Source organism: Perna viridis, chromosome 3, assembly GCF_037379345.1.
Source record: "Perna viridis isolate PV_CMFRI_1.1 ecotype Kerala chromosome 3, ASM3737934v1, whole genome shotgun sequence".
NCBI lineage: Eukaryota > Metazoa > Mollusca > Bivalvia > Mytilida > Mytilidae > Perna > Perna viridis.
The window spans coordinates 4216834-4239731 of NC_142447.1; the positions used below are offsets into that span (position 1 = coordinate 4216834).

At 32.6% G+C, this 22898-nt stretch overlaps 2 protein-coding genes and 1 long non-coding RNA gene across 3 annotated transcripts in view; 2 read left to right on the forward strand and 1 right to left on the reverse strand.

The window, feature by feature from the left end:
* The window catches only part of LOC148620719 (putative aminopeptidase W07G4.4), a 28177-nt gene extending 21583 nt beyond the window's left edge, over nucleotides 1-6594 (reverse strand). Inside the window, exon 1 of the mRNA XM_088574466.1 lies at nucleotides 6456-6594. Coding sequence (XP_088430592.1) covers nucleotides 6456-6469 — 14 coding nt within the window. The 5' untranslated portion in view covers nucleotides 6470-6594. The remainder of the gene's footprint in view (nucleotides 1-6455) is intronic.
* LOC148620720 (uncharacterized) lies at nucleotides 3-2757 on the forward strand. The gene is made up of 4 exons (XR_015920946.1): nucleotides 3-92; nucleotides 1373-1554; nucleotides 1801-1924; nucleotides 2445-2757. It is a non-coding gene; the product is annotated as an uncharacterized LOC148620720 (long non-coding RNA).
* Nucleotides 6595-6644: 50 nt separating the features above from the next.
* Nucleotides 6645-14426, forward strand: LOC148620721 (oxaloacetate tautomerase fahd2, mitochondrial-like). Its single transcript, XM_088574471.1, has 7 exons — nucleotides 6645-6805; nucleotides 7869-8085; nucleotides 9613-9672; nucleotides 10045-10213; nucleotides 10975-11083; nucleotides 11794-11881; nucleotides 13683-14426. Exons 1-7 carry the CDS (start codon nucleotides 6645-6647, stop codon nucleotides 13743-13745), a joined length of 867 nt encoding a protein of 288 aa, XP_088430597.1. The 3' UTR covers nucleotides 13746-14426.
* Nucleotides 14427-22898: the final 8472 nt, after the last annotated feature.

Here is a 22898-nt window from a genome sequence, read left to right on the forward strand (position 1 = left end):
TAAACAATTGATAGCAAGGACATGCTGAATAGACATTTCTGCAAAATCTATACACTGAATCATCTGACATTACTATATTTACTGATGCAAAAGTAAGTCGAATGCAATGAGCAAGGCCAAACTTAAAACAAATTTTAACTTCACATTAATTCGGACTCTGGTTTGATACAATCATAAGTCACACACTATTCATTATAGTTGACCCAGAAATCATTGAATCCAATATCACTAAATGAAAAAGAAAGCAGTGGATGTTGGTAAGTAAATAAAACAGACAATCCAGGACCAGGTTACATTAAAATTTTCCTCAAATCATCCTCAACTCAAATTTAGAGCAATCAGATCGTTAAAAATTGAAAATTTGAGAATGAACTAAATTTTAGATTTTTTTTAAATAAAACCCAGACCAGGAACTCCTGGTTTAACATATACATTGTCATTATGCCTCTCCTATCTAATGTTAAAAAATCAAGGTAAGCTATAATCAAATGAGATGTACCACAATCTTTTCTATTTAGTTAGATACTATTTAGAAACCTGATATTTTGGCAATATTATCAGAGTATACTAATTTCCAATGCATAGACTGACATCAAATCTTCCAATCAATAAGGGTGATCCATGTAGTAAGAGAACCTTACTGCATATATAAAATAGTGTTCCATACAAACAGTTTTGGGAAGGCACATGCACTCTGTCCTTTTACATGGGTTTTATATATATATTTTATATGTACCTTAGCTGCCCTTTTGTGTCAATTAGATGTTAATGACAACATAATCAGCCTTCAAATTTGATCTCTAATGTGATAGAGTTTTTATTTGGAATACCCTTATCTTCTTAAAAGTTGCAGGAAATAATACATGTATTTCAATATTCCCTAATTCATAAGGCAAAAGTTGTCATTGAAGTCCAGAAGAGTGACAGCCCAGCGGGCACTCCATGTTGAATCAACGTAGAAATATGGTAGATATTAGGTGGTGACGTGGATCAATGTCAATTCAACGTAGTATCCACATGGATAATTTCAACGTTGATGTTTCGACGAAACTCCATTGTTTCCACGTCGATGAAATCACTGTGGATTTGTCCATGTTGTATCAACGCTGAAGTCGTGTCAATTATTTCAACATTGATTCATCCACAATTTTTCCACTTCAGAGTCATGATATTATAAAAATAATAAAAAGCTTACTGTTATAGAAAAGTTCGGCATTCCAAACTGCAGTTTAAATAGTTGTAAAGTGTTGTAAAAATTGCAATTACACTGGCGCTGATTACTTGTCAAATGTGATAAAACAAATCTTTTATGTAATTTTGAAATTTACCACCAATGAGTACTAAATGCAATTGGAACTACTCTGCCTTTCAGCTTATATGATATAATCTAACAGAAATGACTGAGGATTTCCAGATGTCATTTTTAAACTTTACTCTGTGCACACGCTTTTGGACAGTCCACTGTCTTCAAATTTGAAGATGTAAATAAACATGGACGGCAAAGAACAACAAGAAAAAGCCAATTACAGAGCAGATTGGGCCATTTTTTTCACAGTATGTGAGTTATTTTATTATACATATGACAAGATTGCTTATCTATAATCTAGTTCGTTTTAATAATGATAAATTTAGTATAATTACAGTTATTTGAAAAAAAGGGGGAGGGAATACTGATTTGATGCTGACTTTATTCCATCTTTATTAATTATTTGATTCGGATTATGGAAACGAGATGTTTTCTGTTTTAAAAGTTTATTTTTACTTTTTATCGGAATTAATTAAATATACCTTTACTTCTAGGACACTTAAGTAGCATCAGGAGCTGTTGAAAAGAAGTTAGTCTTCAATGCCATGGGGAATTAATATTGTACAGAAAGAATTTGTAACACATGGAAGAGCTTACAATGTAATCACACCTGCTCTTGTAAGTACATATTAAACATGTTATTAATATAACAAACTCAAAGATGAAGTATTTATATTCCCTTGCTAAACATACAGAAATCACAACCTGCATGGCACCTCCTGATTGTCTCTTTGTCAGTTCTTGTATCTTCTGTATGCAATACATTCCTAACTAATCAAAGGAATGTGATGATATTTAGGAATCTCAGGCATAATATGTAGATGTACATTGAGGTTGTATATTCTCTTCAGTAGCTCTAGAATGTTGTTAAGTCAACAGTATCTGTACATGATTTTACAAGGGCTTTTAGCAACTCTATTTCAACCCCGAATATTAGTCTAATTGGGACCAAATAACCAATTCAATTTTTATAAATCTTGAAAAAATTGACAGATGGACATTGCACAAATTGCATACATTAATAACATGTGCATCAAAATATGTAAATGTAGTAATTTTAAAAAATAGAGCCTATCACATTAAATAAGGGTTAATTTATCTTAAGCATGATTGTACAGAAAATATACTTTTATTTCAGAGGTGCAAAGTCAGAGATTTCACATTGGTAGATTAAGAAACAAGTTGCCAAACGAGAACTTTCTATTCACAGAACTCATAAATGTTTTTGATACATGTACATTATTGTTAACATAATATCTACTTTGAAAAACTGTTTACTTCCATCTAATATTGGACTTCATGTAGTTGAATGGGTAGAAACTGACGAACAGTTGTATATTTCAAATAAAATATGTATATAGCAATGACAGTTTTTGTACCTGTGCATACAATGTGATAAGATTTAAATATATTTCAATAAAAACAATGAAGGTTTACAAATTTAAATTACTGTCATATTTATTTAAAATTTCAAAGCTTTGAAGGATACATTTTCCTACCTTTTGTTACATGCATTTGTTATTAATATTGAGATAAAACTTCATTGGTATGCTGTAGACAGAATGTGGTTCCAACTTAAAGAGAAAGTATACTATTAAACAAGTGTTTCAAAGGCATAGGATGTTGAGTTAGAGTCAACAAAATATACGAAATACAAAAGAATTCTTTTGTTACACCACTGACTAAAATGAAAAATAAATAAAAAAAAACTTCTTGGTGATAGTATATTTCAACTCAATCACTGCAGTTAAGGTTCAGCCTTAACTCAACGTGGATATCAAGTCAATTTTCAACGTTCTTTTTACGGGGATTTTAAGTCAAACCGAAACGTGGATTCCATGTCATTTCAATTTTCATTTCAATACCATTTTTCAACATTGTTTCCATGCTGAGGACTGACATGATTTCAACGTTGAATCAACATGGCGTGCCTGCTGGGAGAAAGTCTAGAACTACTCCACACAGAGTTTTTTTTCAATTCAGTTTAATATAAGTGAAAACAAGCATTTACACAACAAAATTTTCATAAAATGTTTTGTTAATATTGAACTTTTTTCTTGAACCAATTCTTAATATGCATGTACTTCTTTTTTAACTTTAAACTCCAAATACAAATGTGTCTATTTTGTGACCTTTCTAGGATCAAACAAATATCATACAGTTTCTTAATCTAAATATTATGAATGCCAGGTAACTATAACCACACAATCATCTTATACTTTATTTTATAATGATGCTGTAAAATTTGTTTTCAGAAAAGTTGCAGTTTTCTTCTGAATATTAATACAGCAAAACAGGATGCAGCCTCTATATATAAAGTTCAAAATTAAAAATGTGATAAAAACTGGACATATTTCCTTATTAATTCTTTCTTATATAAAATGAATTTAGAAAATATGAGCAGGAAACAACCCTAGAAAAAGAGACTTAGCTCTCTGCAACTTCAATTGACTTATTTGGAATAATAGTACATTACCTTAACTTTGAAGTTAAATTTATCAATCTTATATCAAGAAAAAGTCAAGTCAGAAACAATCATTTGGTGTAATTTTTAACAAATTCCTGCACTTCAACTACCAAATGGTATATAGCTTTATCTTATATGGGATAATTTTGTGCCATTTTTTTTTAGACTAACTGGGAAACTTTTGTTAGGGAAACTGACTTATTTTGGAGGTAATTTATGGCAAATAATAACACTGAGATCAGATTCTGCATTTTTATTCCCAATTTATAATAAAATGACACCAAATTTCCCAAAGAAAAGAGGGTGGGACAGTTTAAGATAATCAAAGCAGAAAATATATCACAGAATTTGTTTATTGCCTTAGAAATTTTGATGAGGAGTTTGAAGGATTTGACAACATTTCCAAATAAAACCAATGCAATGCAATATACTGTAGTCCTTTTTCGTATTTATGAAATGCAAGTAATTTTAGCAAGTTTTTTTCAAAAGAATGTATTCCACTAACACCTGACAATCTGGTTGCAGGTCTCATTATGGAAAGGATGAGCAGTAAACATTTTTTAAAACTTATTTTCACTTAAGTATGTACCGTAATGGTTTGAAATAAGTTATTTAAAAGCATCCAATTAATCAAATATTAGAATTAGAAGTATACTGCTGTCTATTGCTCAAATTAGACAGTAAACCAGTCTGTTGGGATGAAGAGTTACTTACCTTTGCTTAAAATTTAAAAAAAAAGAACTATTGATCATCAGTGAACTATTACAGTGTTGTGGTGAAGGCCTATAAATAGATGGCGTCGCCTGCCTTACTGGCAGTGAACTATTCATGCACAAAATTTAATTATCAAAGACATTTTCAAAATTGTAATATAATTTTTTTCTGTTTAATATTTTTGGTGTTCAGAAATGTTTTGAATGATATACCATATTGTGCTGATGCTAATTTTGCAATATGGCATGTTACATATACATTTGATATGTTCACATAGAACTTTAAGATTATGTTGAATTCATCTGTGATACATAGCTTATATTCACAACAGCCAATTAATTCAGGCATTAGTCTTTTCAGACTATGGTCTTTACAGACCTTGCCTACTTCACATTTCAAATGTCTATTCAATCATGCTACTTTGTGTTGGTCTTGAAAATGATTTATTTGCACTGCTCCTTTTTACATTTTAATACAGGTTTCAACTTTATTTCGTCTCTTTTAGCCCTATACAGCAATGAGGGAACAAAGACTCAGGTCCAAGTGTTAAGAAGGGTTTGAAGTCAACATCTCCCTTGAGTTGTGAGTTGTTAAAGCATACTGTAGCCACTAGAGAGAAAACTTAGTAGAGTTTGAAACTATATAGACAAAAATATGTGGCTTAACAGCCCTCCAGATGTTCAAAATTCTTTCCTGACTTTTAACAGCGAAAAGTTGACTAGTATAATTTTGACCTCTGAAATAAGAAAATAAGAGGAAACTCCTGAAAAGAGGACTTTTAGATCTTCTCCTAGGAGGTTAAAACATGTGAATATATTATGTTGCCATGTTTTCCAGAGAATCTAGTACATAAAATTAAATGCTGTATCATGTCTGCTAGTTGTAAATTCCTCTAACCCTTATAATCATTATCTTTTTTATTTGGATGTTGATATGTTCGGAAACATGCATATCTACAAATGAACATAGTAAGTGGCCATACCTTTTTCCAGGTTTTCTGGATTTGGCCTACAGGAGCTAGATTCTGGGCAACACTATCAAATGGGGGTGACTATCAAATTATCTAGTGTGCAAAAATAAGTGCCTTTAATAAAAACAGAGAAATCATGAAGTCCCAAGTAAATGGAGAAACTAGTAGAAATTAATTGTACATGCTAGCTTACTCATAGCAACCTTTGACTAGTTTTTAGTGGAGTCTGAGTTGCTCATTTCTTTTGTTACTTTGTATGTATGATTTTAGATACTTTATGTTCTTTGTTGTGTATGTTTATTTTCCATGTCTGGTCTTTGTCCCTGGATTACATTCTTTTGATTAACACTATAACCTTGGTTCCCTTGATTACTCTTTCTTAAAAATAATGCACTTAATATGGTTGATTGATTGGTTATTGGGGTTAAACATCTGAGCAGCAATATTTCAGCTATAACCAGGTGATGAGTGTAAAATCAGTGATAAAATTAACATGAAATGATGATGAAATGAAAAATGGGATGGGACACAAGGATGATGGGGAAAGCAATTATTTATTGCTACTGGAAATAGGGAGAGGTGGGTAGGATCTTGCAATTTAGCCTGCTGTGTGGAGCCCAATGGTTGCTACTCCGAGAGAATACCACAGAAGGGTTCTTTAACATGGTTTGCAGTTAGGTTTTCCGTATTATGGTCTGACGACATTGCCATGTTTGTAACATGTCAGGGGTACCCATTCCACCACCTGGGACACACAACCCAGTTGCACTGTAGGCAGAGCGCCCTAGCCCTGGCCAGGGTTCTGAGCACTATTTAGCCTCTTTTACGACAGGCTTAGCACTGCTGCAGGCATATTCTTTTGACACCAGGACCCGCAGGTAGCCGGCATGTTCGAGTTACCTCCCCCCTTTTATCTGGTTTGAAATTACCGTGTTCAGGGGAAAGCTGGCATGAAACCAAAAACAATAAAGTCAACACTGCATCCTATGTTAGCTTACCCATTCCCTGTCATGATGGTCAAGCTTTAGCTAGAGACCAGAAAAAGAAAGTTGACGTTTGCCTACTCAGCGATGTGATCAGATCAGCTGCTCAAGTTGGATTCGGATCTGTCTGTCCCGGAACTCCTCTCGATTCTTCCTTGTCATTGATACAAACGAGGAAAAGGGGGTGTGTCGTTTGATCAGAAAATGAGACTTGTTCAATTTGAGGAGGGTGGCAACACTCGAATAGGAGTCGAGTTGAAAGAGAATGGAGATATTGTTGATTTATGCAAAGAGAATTCCAGTATACCTGGTGACATGAGGTCGTTCATTGAAGGGGGAGCAGCAATGCTATCTGCAGCAAAAAAGTAAATGTGTATCTAATCATGTGGTCGATCAAACTATCTGATTAACTCTCAAGCTATGTGATTCTGTTAAAACAGGTTTCAACTTGTAAATTTGTGTAAATCTTTATTTTAGAATGTTTGCTTGATTATGAAAGTTGCCTCCCTTTCATATTCCAATAGGTACAAACTGTACATACTTGAAAGAGGACAAACACCGGATTGAAATGGTCTAGCGTGGAGCGGCCAGATATGTAGCGAACAGATACCACAACACTTCTTCTGTTACCAACATGCTAGAAGATCTAAAATGGCCAACACTAGAAGAACGTAGGAGGAGAGCTAGACTCGTACTAATGTACAAACTGGCAAATGGTCTGGTGAAAATCGACGCGACCAACAGATTGAGCAGTCCAGTAAGACTCAGTCGAAATATGGGCCTACACTCCTACCAATTACCATCATGCAACACAGTACTGAGGAATGAGTCATTCTACCCAAGAACCATCCGGGACTGGAGTGCTCTGCCCACTGACATTGCCTCTGCCAAGAGTCTTGAATCTTTCAAGGCTCATTTACTTGATTAAATTAATCAAGTTGTTTTTACTTGCACAGTTAATTGTACAGCACACTTTGTTAATTTTTCTTTTAATGGCTACAAAGTAAAATAGGGCATTGTGCACTAAAAGTGACAGTTAATCATCAGTAATTGATGGCGGTCGCGAACTGGTAGAAGTAGAAGTACATGTGGAGATAAAAGTATGCTACAGACACTGTGAATTTTTCATACATAGATATAATTACTGATATGTATGAACAAGATACAGTACTTAACTGATCTCAATTCACTCGAAGACGGACGTAATAATAATTTAAATCAAGTTTTGTAAATAATGTTTCATTTCAGGATTAAAATACATGTATTATAAATCACCTACAAACTTCCCGAAATAGCTTGACAGACATAAAAGAGTTCCATATGATTATGATGTTAATCTTTGGCTGAGAACAAAGGCAATGTGAAAAGAACCATGTATAAATCTCTAGTTATTGGACAGTCATTTGTAAATGTTCATATCTATTTCAGTGTGGTCAGTGGAAATCCTACCACATTAAAGAGAGACTCAGTGAAGATCGTAGCACCAATATACAACCCTGACAAAGTATTATGCATTGGTATGAACTATACTGATCACTGCATAGAACAGAATGCCCCAGTACCAGAGGTGCCAGTAATATTTAACAAGTTCCCAAGCTGTATTATAGGGCCTACAGAAGATTTACCCTACCCTGAGGAGACAAAGGTATTAAGTAGCAGTCTTTCTAAAAATCTGACAGAAAGTGATTCATGCATGTCAAAAACCCAATGAATTCTTTTTTATTTCTTGTTCAGAGACGGTTACTGATCACATATAAACCAGTCTTAGTTTTTCATTTGGTTGTTGTGGTTTTGAGATAAAAATTATACAGATTGTACTTGAAATTTGCGCTTGACAAGAGTTATTATTCTTGATTTGGCTTCATTTGGTTGATTTTAGTGGGAGATGGATGTATCATTTTCTAAAAAGTACAGATCTTAATGCAGGAAAGATTATCGTTATGTGAATGTATAGCATAAATAGACTGAAAAAGCATCGTTTCTTTGGTGGATTTTCCTTATCTATGAATCACCTTACCATTGGCAGTGTGAATTTTATATGGATTGGTATTTTAGTGGTAGGGTACTACAGCCATAACAAAATCTACAATAATTGGAATTCTGTCTATTAGTGTGTTTTTATGTGGTGATTTAATTTTTGTTACATTCAAGGAATACTCTTGCAGAAATTTAATCACTGCCCAAGTGGTTAAAAAGTCACATGCATTTTGAATCCTGGAGTTATATGATGTTTTGCCCTATGTGAAATATTGATCCTGGGGTTAAAATATCATAGCAAAATATTGACCCCTCCCCCCACCCCCCCTTGTATATAAAATATTTTTACCCTGTTCAACAGTGTTGTCAATATTTTGCAGGAGTTAGAATATCATATGGCACCAGCTTAATATGGAACAAACATTGTTCATCTACAGGAAACAAAAAAATTAACTTACCGTGTCCAAAACTTGAAGCGACTGCTAAAGCATAATTGGACATCAGGCTATCATCCTCACAAAGTTAGGGTTATTCTTTCTTAAATGATATATCCAGAGATTGCTAAGATCACATTATATGAAAATCAAATCACATTTTTTACAACAAAATCAGAAAATTTTCAACTTTTGAAAAAAAACCAAAAAATCATACAGTAATTCATGATGAGCAAATGTCCAATCCTATTACAGGGATTTTTTTTATACTCTGAGGAGATATTAAGATTCCAACTCTTGTGTGAGTTCAAGAAAAATTAGAAAACAATTATATATTACCCAAGGGGGTCTGAGTGAAACAATCAACCACCAGTTATACTTGTTTAAATTAATTTTTGTTATGTAATTTTTAACTTTTTATTTTAATGTGCCAATTTTTTTGTTGGAAAGTCAAGGCGTTCTGTCTCTAACTGTGAGTGAGATAAAGAGATCTTGCCCAGCTAAAAATAGGTCTTTCTAGTGATAAAAAAATTACTTGATGGTATTTCACAATAATGTGCTGTACATTTGTACCAACTGGACATTCAAAATGGGAAACTCTTTATCAGATAATGTATACAATTTTATTGGTAGAAGTGAGTAATGGGACATTTTTTTTGATTTTAGGAGGAAAACTGGCAATTACAGATTTTTTTAATTGAAATTGTATGATAACAAGAACCTCTTCAATTATTTCAGAATCTTAATTTGTGCTTTTGCAGGAACTAGACTGGGAAGTTGAAATGGCAATCGTTGTTGGAAAAGATGCAAAAAAAGTACCAGTAAGTGAACATTTCTAAAGCTGTTTTGTTGTGCTGCAGTCCACATGTGGACCCCATTTTCCATGGAGGACATAAGCAATACTAATCTGGCAGGATGGCCTACCTGCATTGTAGTAGGTAGTGAGATTTAAATAGCCAGTTAATTGACTTGGCTGAAGGATTAGTTCTATTCTAAAGAAAATGAAGACTTTTAGCCAATTTGTTAACAACTTAAATGATAACAATTTACTAAAGCTTAATCAAGATTTAAATTTTTATGATGCACATTTTCAACTTTTTATACATCTGCATACAAACATTTCAATAAGGTTCACTCATATAAAAAAATAGAAATAATGAAGCAAAGTAGCATGAGATATTTTCCTTTTTCAGGAATCAGAAGCAATGGACTATATATTTGGTTACACAGTTGCCCATGATGTGAGTGCAAGAGACTGGCAATTAAAACCAGGTGTAAATGGTGGACAGTGGGTAATAGGCAAGGCAATGGATGGGTTCTGTCCGCTTGGTCCTGCTATTGTTACCAAAGATGCATTGTCAGGTGAAATATCTAATTTTATGGAATATACTGACTGCCTACTTCTTACTAATACTGACACTTAATGATAATGACTGCTCTCCCTTTGATAGTAACGACAGGCAGGTTTGACTCTATATTTTTACCTCTCTTTGAAGTTAAACCAATTCCATTAACTACTCTAGACCAAAGGGAGCTAATGCCATTATTTTTCACTTGATTGTATTAATATGGAGTTGGCATTGCCTATATATAAGTGAGCACAACATTTCTTTTTTACTAGTGTTATGTTTCACTGTAAAGGCAAATAGTTGTATGCACATGAGCAGTAGTGCCAGTTCTTAGTCAACTATTCATATTTATTTAAAATAAAATTATCATTAAAATATATGAATTATTATTGAAATATAATACATCAAATATATATGTAGATATGATTGAATTACCTAAATTTCTGGCATTTTGATAATTGTCTGTAGATTTTAGTTTGAGTAGAAGGTAAAAGGGACAGCATTAATTGCTATGTGATGTTCTCATAATGATATTATTGTATGTAGTTCCCAGTAGTGGATACAGGATTTTAGATTAGTGGGGGGGCATAAATAGAATTAAATATAATTTTGTGAGGTAGGACTTACAGGTAGAACAAAATAATTTTCCTTGTGGAAGTATATATATGCAATACACAAAGATTGTACATTACATTTTAGATGAACAGTCCAATTGTGACCTAAATGTATTTTTTGAAACGATACAAAAATCACTTATTTTTTTTGTATTTATAGATCCACACAACCTGGGCTTAAGATGCAAGGTAAACAATGTGACAAAACAGGACAGTAATACAAACCAGCTTTGTCACAAGTCAGCTGCCATGATAGCTTTTATATCCAGGTAATTAACATGATAACTTGTATATCCAGATAATCAACATGATAGCTTTTTATATCCAGGTAATCTACATGATAGCTTTTTATGTCCAGGTAATCTACATGATAGCTTTTATGTCCAGGTAATCTTCATGAAAGCTTTTATGTCCACGTAATCAACACGATAGTTTTTATATTCATTTTATATGTTTGTTTTTCTGTTCCATAGTGCACCAATTAAAAAACTAAAACAAGATTTTTCTTTCCAAATTCATTTGATTTCTGGAGTAATATATGGTGGTTGGGAAACTTGTTGATAGAAACAGATTTTGTTTTTTTTAACAGCACTTTTGATTGAAATTAGAAATTAAAGTGATAATTAATTTCTAGAAAAAAGGAACATATATGACTAGTAACCTTTATAAATTAAAAACATTCTTTGCTATATTGTGGTTAGACTGTAACTTCATTATTAAACTGTCATGAATATTTTCTTCCAGAACATTTTGATTGACTTCGAGGAACGATCCTGAATTAAAAACTGCACAAAAGCAGATTGATCACAAAAACCACTAAAAAAAGACTGCATGAAAATTTTGCGGTTTATAGTATATAGAGCAAGAAATGAGTAAGAAACATCAACTTCATTTAAAACAAAATAAAGTGACATGCTGTACTTCGAAAAATGTTCAGTTATGAAATTGAAGTTAAGTCACTGGACTTTTATTCTTGCAGATTTATGACATTGAAGGCAGGAGATTTGATACTAACTGGTACCCCAACAGGAGTTGGTGTTTTTAGGAAACCACCAGAATATCTCAAAGTAAGATATTTTTCTTTTTTTGTTTATTTTGATCTAAATGAGAAACATAAACAATACATGTAGATTGATGGAAAATATCCAGTTTATATGTATAGTTAAGCTTTAGAAACAGGTCAGATCACAAAGGTTTCTTGAGTGATCCTTACTGTCTCACAGTAAGTACAACTTAATTTTCATTCATGGAAAAAAACACAGACCTATTAGCAAGCACCTGAATTTTTACATGAAGTTTTTTGCTTAAAGTGAGAAAGGTAAACATGATTATGCTGCAATAAAAATACAGCAATTGTCTATTTGACGTCCTGTTATTTTTTGGTAGTAAGTTTAGTATAGATTTATATTGCAACTTTGAGCAGTCACTGACTAAATATAACTTTGTATTGTGGCTTAACAAATGTTAAATTATTCTGAAGTTGCCAACATGTTGCCCACTTCAAATGAAAAACATTGTTTTTCTTGCTCATAACATCATTTTTCATTTTGAATTTTGTTGCACTGGTCTAAACATAATTTGTATATCAAGTTTTTGTCAGTGTTTTTTTTTTGCCTATGTAAGTAATTGTTTTGTTCTATTTTATGTTTACTTGAGGGAAATATTTTATAATATATGTACTTATACACTTGAATACACTTAAAGTAAAGAAGATTTGATTGCCTTCTCTTCTCCTAGTATGAGCCTGGCACACACTCCTGGTTTTCAGCTATTAGTGTATTTAAACTGATGCAGAAACAGGAAGGTTTCACTACATTATAGAGTAGATTGTGTGAAAAACTTAGCCTTAATGACATTGACGACAATATCTATTTCTTTGATATTTAACCTTATTATGACAATAAGAGATCTGACCTGTTTAACTTCATCCCAAAACTAACAAAAACTTCATAAAACTCTCCTCTTTCAATAAACTCTTTTGGATCATCAACTGTGAAAATTTTGATATCATTTTCAAATTTGGTAATTACTATAAAAGGACTTTAATTCGTGGATACTAATTTTCGTGGATCAGGGAAGAAACACAAGTTTGTGGATTCTTAAGTTCGTGGTTTGAAGATTTTCAGTGTACACATCAATGGGAATCTCTTATTCGTTGGGAACCGAATTTTGTGATTTCGTCTACCCATGAAAACCACGAAAATTGGTACCCCACTAACAATAGTACTTTCATAGTATCCCATGGAATCACATTATTTTTACTTTATATGAAATATTGAATATACATGTACATGTATTAACATAGTATATTGGTACTCCTGAATCTATTGTAAACTTATATAAATTTATATATTTTGCTTGACTTTAAACATTGTCTGTCTTTAACAACACCTATTATTCATGTTTGTAATGTTGATGACCCTTTAGGACCCCTGATTGGCTTAATAAACTTGTATGCCTTGTATTTCTTGATAGACATTTTTTTCAAATTTCTTACTATCTCTGATTATATTGAAATAACTAGTTAGTCTCAATTGTCAAGTCTTTGTTGTAAAAAATGGTGAGTCACTATATAGAATTATATTTTTGAAGGCTCTATACGGCATACCTTTCTTGTCAAATAAAAAAGTTATTTTTTGCCTATTATAAAGAAATAAAAAGAGAACATTGCAAAAATACTGTTTTTATCAACATTAAAAGGGCATTTGTTGATTAAAAATAAGTTTTATAATGAGTCTCTTTACTGTTTGAAAACTGTCACATTTATAATTAAAATTCATCTTGAATGATTTAACTTCTTTTTTCACAAAACAAACAGATTAGACTTGTATGGAACATGTACCTATTTTTTATTTTGTTATTTTGTAGCGAGGCGATGTTGTTGAATGTGAAATTGATGAAATTGGAAAGATTGTCAATAAAGTTGTGTAAAAAGTAACGTGACAATTAAACTGGTCGTTGCTATGGTGATGATGTAGGCCAACCTGGTCAATTTGAATAATCAGAAGTAGTGCTATATATTAAATAGGAAATAGGAGACATCTAGAAGTAGTTTGAAAAACATGTAGCTATCATACCAAAGACAATCAAGTGATCTTCAGTGTGTGATTTATTTATATTATAATGAATGTAACTGATTCCTGCAGTGTCTGGTATCATATGGTGTTTTCTATTGCAGTAATTATTTGTCTTTTACACTCCTCATTTTTGCTGAACAAAGGTTATAATCTGCCTACCCCTTTTGGTAGGTGGGTTGTAATAATCCATGAAGAAAGATGTTACTTTTCTGGAAGTCTGAAAAAATGGGTTGCTTGCAATTCTGGAAATCAAAGACAACCTCTCTCATACCGCCAGGTTTTTTTTTTAGGAAAGTTCGAAGTTTCGAACATGAAACAGGGTCTTTAACCCTTTATCAGTGATTGGGTTACATAAATCCTAACATATTTAGTCTCACATCTTATTGTACTATCATCATGGGTTATATTTACCCTGATAGACTACTAGCTACATCATATCTCATCATATGAAATCAGCATTTGAATTGGAATAATGAACAATGAATGAAAATGTTGTTAATCTGTGATAATTTGAGAATAAAATTACTAGAATATATTCCTACAAATGATTTGTTCCGCAATTATGTCAATGGTAAAAATTTGTATGAAGTATTTTCCTAGACTTTGTTTATTATAAGACAAAATATATAGGAAGGGCTGGATTTACTTTCCCAGAATTTTGTGTATAGAAAAGTACTTGTAGTTGATGGTATTATTCGTGTATTTATATGTCATAAACCAATTTTGTATTTGGCTGAGTCGGTAAACCCGTGACCATCCATTGATAAGGTTAGACAAGAACAGAAATGTCAGTAAACAGTCAACTTTAAAGGCAAAATCAGTAAAAATTAGCAAAAAACTTGATAAGTACTTAAAATCTTCTGCAATGAATTCTTGTCTGAACTGTCTAGTTAATTTGGCTACAAACACTTCATAATTTATTTAAATACTGTATACTACTCATGCCATTTATCGTCTTTTTTTCCACAAAGTAAGATTTTCACCCAAAAGAACATGAGCAAGATTCATGCATTATATAAGATAATATGACAATATAAGTTTTCTACTTAACTTAATGTGTACATATGACAGTGCTTCGTAAGCCTATCTGGCTGGCTGAAAATATATCTAATCTATGTATTTGAACATGAAAAATTCAGGTTGCACTTCAATAAATTATTTATTCAATCATTCATTCATATAAGTTTTTCTTCGGAATTTCTGTGTAAAATTTGCGCAACTTATAAATATAAATATCACAAATGATTCGTTTTTGCCGTGTGTTTGATTTTTACACCGATTTTCGTACAAGAACAAGTGTCAAAAGAAATAAGTTTCTAAGACAGGGGTATGTTCAGCTTAAGTCGATAATATCACGAAAGAAGTTTTACGGTCTTCATCAGAATATTGCTGACGTCTAATTCATAGATGAGACAAGACTTGTTCAGTTTGATGTACATGTATTATCGGATTGAAAACCAACCGAACTCCACGCTTAACGGGTATTTAACACTTGATATGTGACGGGTGTCGCTTGCGGAGCAGGTACATTCCAGATCACCTAATGTGACTACCGGTTTGTGGGAATTCATATTGCAATCGCTTTGTTTTGTGATGTTGTCTCGTTTTTCTTATCTTCAGGATTTATATGCAATTGTATATTTGTATTGGCGTTTTACATTAATATGTTAAGAGAAAAAGACCAGGACTAGAATACAAAATTTAGTTGCAATTTCAGTATGAATAACAAACCTTCCAAATTTTAAACACACAATTATGCGTAGAATATTTAATTTATTGTTTGTTGCATATAGAGTACAACCCACGTGGTCGAACCTACCGGTCGTTCGTCACAATTTTTTCATTTGACATTCCTTTAAACCCTTGTCTGATTTTCATGAAATATTTCAGGAATGATAATAACGTAATTTTGTAATGGTTATGCACGTGTTATTCTAGAGAACAAATTTAAAATGAAACCCTCCATTGAAATAAAATTTTCTCTCAATAATAGGATATAAAATAAAAACAAAATCAAGAATGATCCCGAACCCAACACTTTTTCTTGTGATATTGTTGCTTATAATTTTTAACTGAACAAAATCCACATCATACATGAGCAAAATTGCTTTAAAACGCTTCTTACCCCACCGATGCACTTGGTTCTTGCTCCCAGTTTTTAATGTTTACTTTGGTTTCTTTGTGTGTATTACTTTGGTTATTTTTTGTTCTTTGTTTAGTGTGTCTGTTTTGCATGTCTGGTCTTTTTCCCTGGATTACTTTCTTTTGATTTCCACTAGAATCTTGGTTTCCTTGTTTTACATTATTTTGGACTCAAAATGATACCGTTACAACCGTGGTTGCAAGAAGGTTAGCGCGTCAAACCCGGCGTTAAAACAATTTCCATGATTTTGCAATTATGGGAAATTTGAGAACAATGACCGAAGGAGTGCTCGATGTGAATTTGGGGTTCCGGACATTCCGTTTTGCGATAAAAGAGCAAAAATGAGACGAAATCCGCTAATTTAACATTGGCTTTTCACGAATGATTGAGAAAACGGTACAATTTTACCTCTGTAGACAAGCAGCCGGTTAAAGGTTAATCGTTTTAGCACCGAATGTTCATATTGTTATATAGATTAACTTAACTACATTTTAGGGTACTTTACTTATTTTTTTTTTTAAATATAGTTTCAGAAATTTCTTGGATAGGACAATGACTTAGAAAAATATTTACTGAAAGAAAAAAGAGTAAATCAAAGAATTTGGTTAGTTGGAAGACCGAAAAAAGAAAGAAGTTTTTACAAAGACGTTACGCACGCTATTGCGGCACATTCGGTAACATCAGAATTCAACGTTTGTCGACACTTTTCGTTTTCTGCTTGCTTGTTTATTAAAACGTGTACAGTAAAGCAAAATATACAACAGTATTTGATTGGTGGCAATTAAAAAATGTTGAACATTTCTTACAAAATCGAAAAGATTAATTGATTTGATTATCAGTACTACCGGTAAATTAAATTTGCACTTGCATGTGCACCGCAGCTTGGAATGCAACCGCCACATACATGCACACTGTCTGTCTAGAGAAGGAACATAGCAACTTTCTCCTGCGATAAATTAAAATGTATATTTTGATATACATGTATGATTTTATGTAACATGTACCAATAGCAGAATTTGGACCTTTCACAACTTAGTATTTCGATTGAAAGAGCTTTCTATCCTTCAGAAAATCGGGCTTTCATCAACACCCATTATATAGCCGCTCATTGATTTTCATTTCATTTGCGTTTTCCAAAATAAAAAATGTTTATGACTTCCTTTTCTGTATTCATGTTATCTATAAGCATTCTGCTTTTCTATAACCTTTTAAAGTTCTGTCAACTCTATTTTGTGTTTCAGTCGTTCCGCTCCGATGGAATTCCTATAAACTGTAAGAATTTATTCAATTCTTTTTCGGTTTATGCTTTCGTTTGTTAATAACACAAAATACAGCCCCTTTTAGTCTTTTTATATCTCTTTGATTTCGATATTTTTGTCTCTTTCAGTTGCATATTCTATACTTGTAATTGCAGAGACGATTATAAGTGTCTGGTTCTTGTCATCTAAAGCGGAAATTATTTCCGTTTTATTTCACAATTTCCAGATCGACGGGAAACGTGCCAAACGTTCAAAAAGTGAAAGTTCGACAAATCGTTAGACATTTATTTTGTTCGAATTTTATCCGTTTTAAATGGTGTAAACCATAAAAAAATGAAATATGTGTATTCCTAAGTGTATGTACAATTACTAAGTATCATTATTTCATAGAAGAAATTCTCAGCTGATTGTAGAATTGCGTCGGAGCATGAAATTTTCTCAACGAACCCGGAAAATATTGACATCTGACATTTCGCTAGACATTTTCAAAAAGACGTAACTTTTTTGTTTGTATTGAAAATTTTATCATATGCCAACGTAGAATTGCTGAAAGTATGTACATTTTTAGGAAAAGTCAATTGGAAAAGAATATTGTGTAAATAAGTTCTTACATTAATAATATAATTTGATTACTGAACACTTTTAGAAATCTGACCATTTACCAACGGTTTATTCCCATTTGTCCCACATTTGAAAAAAACTATATTCCCAGTTGTCCAACATTCTTATAACAACAAATAATTAATTAGTGTTTTGACAAAGTTATAGTCTTTTTCTAGTACTCCACTATCACCATCTAGTCATATACAAGTAGATACATATTTTTCATTGGAATTAAATAATAATAATAATAATAATAATAAGTGAAGTTAATTATTTTAACTAATTAAACCAGCTGTCATACAATAACTTTTAATAACTGACCACATTACTTGGCTAATCAATTTCTTTCTAAGTGGGCTTGCTTATGAGCAACATGCCACTTCAGCTTGTTGAAATCAATGTGAACACATCTCAAAAGAGGTATATATAGAAAGTAAAAATGTCAACTTGAATCAAAGTCAAAATGGCTAATGCACAGCTAAACATAGAATTCATAGAGAACAGTAGAGGTGGACAAAGTCTTGTTTACAACAATTACCGTTTCCAGGTAAAGAATCGTCGTGAAGAAAGGGTTTACTGGCGGTGTGCTGTCAGAACATGCCCAGCTACTATTAGAACCTTAAACAACATACCAGTAGGTTACAACATTCAACACAACCACAGAGCAGAGCCATATAAGTTAGAGGCAGCAAAGGTGTTAAACACAATCAAAAAAAGATGTAGAGAAGAAGCAACAGCTGTACCAAAACTCTATGATGAAGAGGTAGCAAAATTGAGAACACCTGAATGGAATGAAGAAGTACAAAATATGGTTGAAAAACTACCAACATTCCAGTCTTCTAGAAGCATACTTTATAGACAACGTTCCCGTCTACTACCAAAGTTGCCAACATCAACCTTGGATAGAAGTGTATGAACATTTTACTGTTTGTTTTATACTGTAATAGTGCATTATTATCATTCTCTGTTAATTTTTGTGAATCTTGTTATTTTCATAAATATTGAAATATATCATAAAGCAATTAATAAATATTAGAAAAAAATATTGTTGTTTCAATTATCACCCAAGGAGAAAAATATTAATATGGAAAAAGCATCATCAAAAAGCACAGTTCAAAATGCATTCAAACTATCCACATAGAATATCTCCCTCTGTTACCAGGCATCAGTACAAAGGATTGGAAAAGATCTATTTTATTTTATAATAAGCTACATATTTTATAGCAATAAATATACTTCAGGAACAATTTATCTATAGATACTACATAATACAATTAGATAATATTCAGAAAAAGACTATACATAATTACCTATTGTAATAAGGGTGTGAAAACAACTAATTAACATATACACAATTCCCACTTGTCCCACACATTTTTACCTGTAATTATAAAATGTGGGACAACTGGGATGACACCTTACCAACACTTTCATTTTTGCACTGAATATTTTTTGCCTTTAATTAACGCAATTTCGATAATTGTCTGAAAAAGAACACATGAAATTATTCTTCCAAGCAAAATTTGGCTAATTTCGTACCTTCTGCAATAGCGCAATTCACCATTTTAGCTTTTTTGGACCTACAGTGTGCTACACCTTACATACGGAATTTTGACGTTTTTAAGGGTTTTCGGAAAGTTTAATTGATAATAAAGACTTAGAAGTACCATGTACGACAAATATTCAGAAATTATAATTCGTGCCGATTCCAACAGTATACAGCTTTCACATAAGTACAGTTTTTATTGTTTGCAATAGTCATTTATAGTTTAGATAGGTGTGTTTTTTTCGACACAGCCGCAATAGCGTGCGTAACGTCAAAAGATATGTTTGGACACACTGGCTCCGAGTCAAAACGAAAAACGATAAAAAAGAACCGTTCAGCTTTATACTTTCTGGTATTTAAAACAATATTCAACAATGTAACCATGACAGTTGAAAACACGCCAAACGCATTAAACCGTACAAGGCAGGTACGAATTACTAGTTTAATATATCTGCAAAAATACCGAAGCATAAAAAACATCACAATTCAAAGATATGACCAAACCGTGAAAAGGGGATACAGACGATTCACATACACAATGTAGACAACAAAAGTAAAATATAAAGACAAAAAAAAAAAAACAAACAAACAAACAAACAAACAAACAAAAACTAATGCACTTACAATATGAACTCCCACCTTAAACCGGGAGTCACATCAAGTGCTCCGGAGGGTGAAGCATGTCCTACATCGTCAGCGATATCCGTTTTATGACACGTGAGTAAAATCCATTTGATTTCTGTAGGGTTATCTTTAAAATTTAGATTTTTGTCAAAATTGGGCTAACACATTTTCAATATCATACGAACTCATGAAACATTCATGTAGAAATAAAAAAGTTTCCCATTACCTCTTATGCGAATTTACAATTGAAATGTATTTTGTAGGAGTGACAAGGTAAAAGTAACAGCCATTTGAATATAAATAAAAGCAAAAACCATGTGCATTTGGTATATTTTAAGCACGACATGTGATAAATACCAAAAGCCCCTCAATGGATTGAACACGTCAAGATAAAAATATACCAAAAGCACATAGTTTCCATTTTTGTTTACATTTACCTGAGGTATTCCTTGCATTAGAATCAAACCTAAAACTGTATACAAGAAGTACTCAAAACCAAAACTATCGAAATTGGAAGCTGAATCCAGAGTGGTTCTACAATGTGCAATACAAGGAATGAAGCATCAGTGTTTAAAGTATTTTGAAATTTGTAGTGGCATCGATTCAGTGGTTATTCAATACAAACAGCAATAATCATATACAATTGCGAAATCTTTAACGATTCTAAGGAACAGTTAGAATCATAGTCTATCAGTAACTAACAAATAATAACGTCAGAGAGACACATTATCTTATAAAGTGCGTGAAGTGCTGTTCGCGTTAAAAACTATATGTTAAGAAAAAAAGTTTAATGGCCACAGCCAAGTCGGGAAAATACCTGAATAATATACAGTTGGCAGTAAATGGAAACCTAACAAAACGTCACTTCATACATTTGGCGAAATATCATTGAAAACGGCAAGATCTTTTGATATTTGAAACCGTTCAATGATTTCTGTCCAGCTTGTAGGCATTTCCTAATTTAGAAAACTGTTACAGTCACGTCGTTATAAATGCACCAAATCTGTGTCGGGAATGTTATGGTTTATCACTAGGCAGAATGTCATAACATGTGATTCAATCTATATCTACTTTATGATACAGGCGTAATAAAATGGATATGGAGCCAAGATAGCTTTAGAAGCATGTTGGCATTGGATAGAGGTTATTCACACAAATTCGTTTCTTCAGAAAAATCTTTTCCTGGGCAGTGTTTTGTTTTGTTTCACTTTCAATTTACTTTTATGTCGCTGGTGTATATGGGGGCACCTATATGGAACTCGCTGTAGCCTGTCCTGTGGTGTGAGGTTTTCCCCGTCGTTCATTGAAGACCCAAGGAAGGCCTTGATCTGACATTTTTTTTTATCCAGGTGGGGTTGTTGTCTCTTTGGCATATTCAACATATCCATTCTCGTTATATTATATACTAGCTTCAGAAATTCCTTATGATTTTTTATACTGTGAATTCTGTAGGTGGTTTATGCAATGACATAGAAATTATGTTTGTCCTATAGTGCCAGCGAAAAAAAAACAAACAAAAAAAGACAAAAAAAGGATAAAATATTTTCAAAGCTATTCGGAAACAATATCTGCTCACGAGAGAGAGAGAGAGAGAGAGAGAGAGAGAGAGAGAGAGAGAGAGAGAGAGAGAGAGAGAGAGAGAGAGAGAAGGGGGGTGATGATTTGATAATTTTAACCTACACTTAGAAATAGATTTTAAAGGAAAGCTATTGACCAAACTTTACGACAAACGTGATGACTTTTCATTCAGTGTTGTCAACTTCCCTTTCATCTGTGGCAACATCCGTTCTACACCTGCGTATGGAGTGTTTATATTACAACACATACGTTATGCTAGAGCTTGTCGAAACTACGCCGACTTTTTATATCGCGCTAGAATTCTAGCAAATAGGCTTCTGGAACAGGTTTATGTTGCTAAAACTTTGAAGTCATCACTACAGAAGTTTTATGGCCGTCATCATGAATTCGAGGATCGTTATGGTGTAACCATCCGCGCCATGAAAACTGATTTATTCAACGTGTCATAGTTTTCCTTTCCTCTTTCGTCTACCACGGACTTGACTTTTTATGAGCAACTCGGCGGGTGTTTTTAGAAAAGCAGAGGACGCTTACCCTACCGGTGCTCCTGGTCCATGCTCCCAGTTTTTAGTTGCGTCCGGGTTGCTTATTTGTCTTTGTTACTTTGTATGCATGATTTTAGTTACTTTATGTTCTTTGCTATATATGTCTGTTTTTCATGTCTGGTCTTTGTTCGTGGATTACATTCTTTTGATGACCCCTATAACCTTGGTTCCCTTGATTATTCTTTACATACGTCTTTTACATTTTCCATGTAACAAAAGTGATCCCTTTTTACCAAAGTAAATTTTTTCTGTATGTGGAAAATGCGTTTAAACAAAATAGAAAAAAACAAAAAAAACCCCAAAAAAACAAAAAAAACAAAAAAAAAAAAAAACCAAAAAAAAAAAAAAAAAAAAAAATGTTCGTCAAAAGAATTTTAAATCTCCATTTGCCCGTCACGTATATAGACATGCATCTACCAATTAAATAGCGACAATATTTCAAAGCTCATCTAATATTAATTATATTTATGAATAAAAAAAGTTATGATTAAAAACTTATGGACGGATTCACTAACTTATATTACATCAAAGAAATTTCGAAGCAGGAATAAAAGAATAATCAAGGGACCCAAGGTAAAGACCAGACATGGAAAACAAACGCACACAACAAAGAACATGCAGTAACTAAAATCATACATACAAAGTAACAAAAACAAATGAGCAACCCGGACTCCACTAAAAACTGGAAACATGGACCAGGTGCACCGGT